At 50.1% G+C, this 7500-nt stretch overlaps 1 protein-coding gene across 2 annotated transcripts in view; it reads right to left on the bottom strand.

The window, feature by feature from the left end:
- Positions 1–7500, bottom strand: part of SRPX2 (sushi repeat containing protein X-linked 2) — a 201481-nt gene that overhangs the window by 156698 nt on the left and 37283 nt on the right. The window contains exon 2 of one of the 2 annotated variants that reach the window (XM_068249960.1): positions 6895–7012. In XM_068249960.1, the coding sequence (XP_068106061.1) occupies positions 6895–6961 (67 nt within the window). In that variant the 5' untranslated portion in view covers positions 6962–7012. Of the gene's footprint in view, positions 1–6142; positions 6212–6894; positions 7013–7500 lie in introns of those variants that run through there. The other variant, XM_068249961.1, reaches the window with a different exon arrangement.

Genomic DNA, 7500 nt, shown 5'->3' with positions numbered 1-7500 from the left:
CAACACCAGCCTGCTCCCTCACATATCCTGCTGATCCAGAGGAAGGCACAACACCAGCCTGCTCCCTCACATATCCCTGCTGATCCAGAGGAAGGCACAACACCAGCCTGCTCCCTCACATATCCCTGCTGATCCAGGGGAAGGCCCAACACCAGCCTGCACCCTCACATATCCCTGCTGATCCAGAGGAAGGCACAACACCAGCCTGCCCCCTCACATATCCCTGCTGATCCAGAGGAAGGTACAACACCAGCCTGCACCCTCACATATCCCTGCTGATCCAGAGGAAGGCACAACACCAGCCTGCTCCCTCACATATCCCTGCTGATCCAGAGGAAGGTACAACACCAGCCTGCTCCCTCACATAGCCCTGCTGATCCAGAGGAAGGCACAACACCAGCCTGCTCCCTCACATATCCCTGCTGATCCAGAGGAAGGCACAACTCCAGCCTGCTCCCTCACATATCCCTGTTGATCCAGAGGAAAGCGAAAAAACCCTTACAAGGCACGGTTCAATTAGCCCCAAGAGGGAAAAATTCCTTTGCGACTCCAGATGGCAATCAGATAAAATCCCTGGATCAACATCATTAGGCATTACCTAGTAATAGTAGCTAGAGTTGGGCCGAACCTCCGATTTTAGGTTCGCGAACCGGGTTCGCGAACTTTCGCGGAAGGTTCGGTTCGCGTTAAAGTTCGCGAACCGCAATAGACTTCAATGGGGATGCGAACTTTGAAAAAAAAAAAAATTATGCTGGCCACAAAAGTGATGGAAAAGATGTTTCAAGGGGTCTAACACCTGGAGGGGGGCATGGCGGAGTGGGATACACGCCAAAAGTCACCGGGAAAAATCTGGATTTGACGCAAAGCAGCGTTTTAAGGGCAGAAATCACATTGAATGCTAAATGACAGGCCTAAAGTGCTTTAAAACATCTTGCATGTGTATACATCAATCAGGGAGTGTAATTAAGGTACTGCTTCACACTGACACACCAAACTCCACTGAACAGAACAGGTATGCAGTGGCGGGTTCACTGAACAGAACAGGTATGCAGTGGCGGGTCCACTGAACAGGTATACAGTGGCGGGTCCACTGAACAGAACAGGTATGCAGTGGCGGGTTCACTAAACAGGTATACAGTGGCGGGTCCACTGAACAGAACAGGTATGCAGTGGTGGGTTCACAGAACAGGTATGCAGTGGCAGGATCAATGAACAGGTATGCAGTGGCAGGATCAATGAACAGGTATGCAGTGGCAGGATCAATGAACAGGTATGCAGTGGCAGGATCAATGAACAGGTATGCAGTGGCAGGATCAATGAACAGGTATGCAGTGGCAGGATCAATGAACAGGTATGCAGTGGCAGGATCAATGAACAGGTATGCAGTGGCAGGATCACTGAACAGGTATGCAGTGGCAGGATCAATGAACAGGTATGCAGTGGCAGGATCAATGAACAGGTATGCAGTGGCAGGATCAATGAACAGGTATGCAGTGGCAGGATCAATGAACAGGTATGCAGCCAGGGACAAGCTAAGGCTAACTAATCTTTCCCTATGAGAGACTGCAGTAGCTCGCCCTACTCTAACTAATGCAGGCACACGAGTGGCCACGGCCGCCGCTGCCTGCCTATATAAGGGGGGGTGGGGCTCCAGGGGCTAGTGTAGCCTAATTGGCTACACTGGGCCTGCTGACTGTGATGTAGAGGGTCAAAGTTGACCCTCAGTGCATTATGGGGCGAACCGCAATGGGGCGAACTTTTCCGCAATAAAGTTCGCGTGCGGTGGTTCGCGCGAACCAGGTTCGCCGGCGAACCGTTCGGCCCAACTCTAATAGTAGCCATGGATGTCATTCAACCCAAGGAAAGCATCTAAGCCCCCTTTAAATGCAGGTATAGAGTTTGCCATAACGACTTCCTGTGGCAATGCATTCCACATCTTAATCACTCTTACTGTAAAGAACCCTTTCCTAAATAAATGGCTAAAACGTTTTTCCTCCATGCGCAGATCATGTCCTCTAGTCCTTTGAGAAGGCCTAGAGACAAAAAGCTTATCCGCCAAGGTATTATATTCCAATTTAAAAAGTGACCAAGTTTATGAGCTTTGGGGTCCTTGGCATCAATAAGTTGCATTTTCCCATTGCATTGAAACAAATCTGATTGGCTGTTTGTGGCCTGCCCCCTTTTCAGAATTTAAAACCCCAGTCTGCTAGTGACTGACTGCACTAGATTTGAGGCCTCTGCGATTAAGAGTGTAAGAATGGCAGCAATCTAAAAAATTTTAACTAAAAAAGGCCTATTTTCTCCCTCCCTCCTAAATTAGCCCTGGCTGAGATCCATCCTTTACAGTACCCATACATAGGAAATCCGCTTATGTGAGGGTTTAGATTGTGACCCGATCAGAGGGGCAGCTAAGTGACAGAGCTGTACCCGTACATCGTTGTGCTAGATTGCAGCGCTGTACAAATGTAAATAGCTGGTTTTTGTTTGTTCTTTTTCAACAGCCTGCCAGCTCTGATCGTGGCTGGCAGGCAGATCACGGATCCCCGCTGTTTATCTCAGCAGGGGTTAGATCCTGGGGGAGCAACTCTGTGGCCTTCAACTGGCATTAGGCGGCTGCAGAGTAGGTAAAGGGGAGAGGTTTGGGGCCCCTCTGGACTCTGGGGCCCGGGGCAAATTGCCCCATTTGTCTTCATTAAAGCTACGGCCCTGGCTGCAGACCCGGCAAGGTCGGCTGTTACTGCACAAGAGCCCAACCTCACCGGGCGCGGTCCTGCACCTGCGCAGAACACTCCCGACGACAGGAGCGGAGACGTATGCAGAGTAGCTGCTACAGAGGGGACCCCGGGTGACCCGCTGAGGGCGGAGCTGCAACGAGGGACGCATCAGCATACAGGGGATGGAGGAAGCCTCACGGAGCAGATCTGTTTATTTGCTTGATATTACCTTTAACATAAATTTCTACTAAAAGCATGCAAATTGTATGTGAATTTTCAGATGTTTTTGTGACTAATGGAAACAGGCCCATAGCAATTAATTGTTGTGCAAATAAATGTCCTGATATAACACACATTTACCCCCAGCAGAGACAGGCCCATAGCATAGTGTGCTGATATAACACATTCACACCCAGCAGAGACAGGCCCATAGCATAGTGTGCTGATATAACACACATTCACCCCCAGCAGAGACAGGCCCATAGCATAGTGTGCTGATATAACACATGCAGCCCCAGCAGAGACAGGCCCATAGCATAGTGTGCTGATATAACACATTCACCCCCAGCACAGACAGGCCCATAACATAGTGTGCTGTCTGATATAACACACATTCACCCCCAGCAGAGACAGGCCCATAGCATAGTGTGCTGATATAACACATTCACCCCCAGCACAGACAGGCCCATAGCATAGTGTGCTGTCTGATATAACACACATTCACCCCCAGCAGAGACAGGCCCATAGCATAGTGTGCTGATATAACACACATGCAGCCCCAGCAGAGACAGGCCCATAGCATAGTGTGCTGATATAACACACATTCACCCCCAGCAGAGACAGGCCCATAGCATAGTGTGCTGATATAACACACATGCAGTCCCAGCAGAGACAGACCCATAGCATAGTGTGCTGATATAACACACATGCAGACCCAGCAGAGACAGGCCCATAGCATAGTGTGCTGATATAACACACATTCACCCCCAGCAGAGACAGGCCCATAGCATAGTGTGCTGATATAACACATGCAGCCCCAGCAGAGACAGGCCCATAGCATAGTGTGCTGATATAACACATTCACCCTCAACAGAGACAGGCTAATAGCATAGTGTGCTGATATAACACACATGCAGCCCCAGCAGAGACAGGCCCATAGCATAGTGTGCTGATATAACACACATTCACCCCCAGCAGACACAGGCCCATAGCATAGTGTGCTGATATAACACACATTCACCCCCAGCAGAGACAGGCCCATAGCATAGTGTGCTGATATAACACATCACCCCCAGCAGAGACAGGCCCATAGCATAGTGTGCTGATATAACACACATGCAGACCCAGCAGAGACAGGCCCATAGCATAGTGTGCTGATATAACACACATGCAGACCCAGCAGAGACAGGTCCATAGCATAGTGTGCTGATATAACACACATGCAGACCCAGCAGAGACAGGTCCATAGCATAGTGTGCTGATATAACACATCACCCCCAGCAGAGACAGGCCCATAGCATAGTGTGCTGATATAACACATTCACTCCCAGCAGAGACAGGCCCATAGCATAGTGTGCTGATATAACACATTCACTCCCAGCAGAGACAGGCCCATAGCATAGTGTGCTGATATAACTCACAGGCAGTCCCAGCAGAGACAGGCCCATAGCATAGTGTGCTGATATAACACACATCCCCACCCAGCAGAGACAGGCCCATAGCATAGTGTGCTGATATAACACACATGCAGTCCCAGCAGAGAGAGACCCATAGCATAGTGTGCTGATATAACACATGCAGTCCCAGCAGAGACAGGCCCATAGCATAGTGTGCTGATATAACACATTCACTCCCAGCAGAGACAGACCCATAGCATAGTGTGCTGATATAACACATGCAGCCCCAGCAGAGACAGGCCCATAGCATAGTGTGCTGATATAACACATTCACTCCCAGCAGAGACAGGCCCATAGCATAGTGTGCTGATATAACACACATTCACCCCCAGCAGAGACAGGCCCATAGCATAGTGTGCTGATATAACACACATGCAGTCCCAGCAGAGACAGGCCCATAGCATAGTGTGCTGATATAACACACATGCAGTCCCAGCAGAGACAGGCCCATAGCATAGTGTGCTGATATAACACATTCACTCCCAGCAGAGACAGACCCATAGCATAGTGTGCTGATATAACACATGCAGCCCCAGCAGAGACAGGCCCATAGCATAGTGTGCTGATATAACACACATGCAGTCCCAGCAGAGACAGGCCCATAGCATAGTGTGCTGATATAACACATTCACTCCCAGCAGAGACAGACCCATAGCATAGTGTGCTGATATAACACATGCAGCCCCAGCAGAGACAGGCCCATAGCATAGTGTGCTGATATAACACACATGAAGTCCCAGCAGAGACAGGCCCTTAGCTCATTTTCATGTGTAAAAAAGAGAAAAAAATCTGAGTCTAGTCGTAGAATTTGCCTGGAAATGATTTGCATATTCTGGGACCTCAACGCTCACTGTAACCTTGATAATTGTACACACTTTCTGTTTCACATTGCATTGTAGTAAAGGTTTTGGTCTCTTTCAGCCCCTTACACACTCCTGGGAGTTGTGGTTCACCATGAGCTGGTTGGGCGATCTGTATCCCTGGAAATACGGCAAAGAATGCTCCCGCTCAAAGTGTGAAACTGCAGATGAATTCAACTTCAATAAAGCAGCCAAACAGTGGAAAGTAAAGAATGGGAGTCATTTACCTTCGCTGTATCGGGCCGCCCCGGACCTGAGAAGAGCAACGGCCAGAAAGATCACCGAGAGTTCCATCACAACCTTCTCCTGCCTGGTCACTTACCTTCGCTGTACCAGGCCGCCCCCGACCTGAGAAGAGCAACGTCCAGAAACATCACCAAGAGTTCCATCACAGCCTCCTCCTGCCTGGTCACTTACCTTCGCTGTACCGGGCTGCTCCGGACTTCAGAAGAGCTACAGCTAGAAACATCACCGAGAGTTACATCACAGCTTCCTCCTGCCTGGTCACTTACCTTCGCTGTACCGGGCTGCTCCGGACTTCAGAAGAGCTACAGCTAGAAACATAACCGAGAGTTCCATCACAGCCTTCTCCTGCCTGGTCACTTACCTTCGCTGTACCGGGCTGCCTCCAACCTGAGAAGAGCAACAGCTAGAAATATCACCGAGAGTTCCATCACAGCTTCCTCCTGCCTGGTCACTTACCTTCGCTGTACCGGGCTGCTCCGGACTTCAGAAGAGCTACAGCTAGAAACATCACCGAGAGTTCCATCACAGCCTCCTCCTGCCTGGTCACTTACCTTCACTGTACCAGGCTGCTCCGGACTTCAGAAGAGCTACAGCTAGAAACATCACCGAGAGTTCCATCACAGCTTCCTCCTGCCTGGTCACTTACCTTCACTGTACCGGGCTGCTCCGGACTTCAGAAGAGCAACGGCTAGAAACATCACCGAGAGTTCCATCACAGCCTCCTCCTGCCTGGTCACTTACCTTCGCTGTACCGGGCCGCCCCCGACCTGAGAAGAGCAACGGCTAGAAACATAACCGAGAGTTCCATCACAGCTTCCTCCTGCCTGGTCACTTACCTTCGCTGTACCGGGCTGCTCCGGACTTCAGAAGAGCTACAGCTAGAAATATCACCGAGAGTTCCATCACAGCTTCCTCCTGCCTGGTCACTTACCTTCACTGTACCGGGCTGCTCCGGACTTCAGAAGAGCTACAGCTAGAAATATCACAGAGAGTTCCATCACAGCTTCCTCCTGCCTGGTCACTTACCTTCACTGTACCAGGCTGCTCCGGACTTCAGAAGAGCTACAGCTACAAATATCACCGAGAGTTCCATCACAGCCTTCTCCTGCCTGGTCACTTTGTACCAGGCTGCTCCGGACTTCAGAAGAGCTACAGCTAGAAACATAACCGAGAGTTCCATCACAGCTTCCTCCTGCCTGGTCACTTACCTTCGCTGTACCGGGCTGCTCCGGACTTCAGAAGAGCTACAGCTAGAAATATCACCGAGAGTTCCATCACAGCCTCCTCCTGCCTGGTCACTTACCTTCACTGTACCGGGCTGCTCCGGACTTCAGAAGAGCTACAGCTAGAAATATCACCGAGAGTTCCATCACAGCTTCCTCCTGCCTGGTCACTTACCTTCACTGTACCGGGCTGCTCCGGACTTCAGAAGAGCTACAGCTACAAATATCACCGAGAGTTCCATCACAGCCTCCTCCTGCCTGGTCACTTATTCCAGGATAATCCTCCAGGCACTCTGCAGAGGAAATGGATTCCACACATGAGCTCGGCACACAGAATAACTTGTTCAGTGAGGAAATAGTGTCAGCTAACATTGTCTGGACAGACTGGAGACACCACAAGACACAGGCTGGCTCTAAAGGAAACCTAAACGGAGAAGGAGATGGATTTTTCCTTTTAAAATACCAGTTGCCTGGCTGTCCTGCTGATCATGTGCATCTAATAACTTCAGCCACAGCCCCTGAACAAGCATGCAGATCAGGTGCTCTGACTGAAGTCAGACTGGATTAGCTGCATGCTTGTTTCAGGGTGTGATTCAGCCACTGCTGCGGCCAAAGAGATCAGCAGGACTGCCGGGCAACTGGTATTGTTTAACAGGAAACATCCATATCCCTCTCAGATAAGGTTCCCTTTAAAGGAACAAGCCTGAATGGAGAAACTGGAATTGATCACAGTTTGCAGCAACACAGATACTGAGTAGGGATGCTCATTCGGATTCTGCGG

The sequence above is a fragment of the Hyperolius riggenbachi genome, chromosome 8 (assembly GCF_040937935.1).
Source record: "Hyperolius riggenbachi isolate aHypRig1 chromosome 8, aHypRig1.pri, whole genome shotgun sequence".
Lineage (NCBI taxonomy): Eukaryota > Metazoa > Chordata > Amphibia > Anura > Hyperoliidae > Hyperolius > Hyperolius riggenbachi.
The sequence above is the reverse complement of the archived record's forward strand: the minus strand, read 5'-3'. Positions and strand labels throughout refer to the sequence as shown.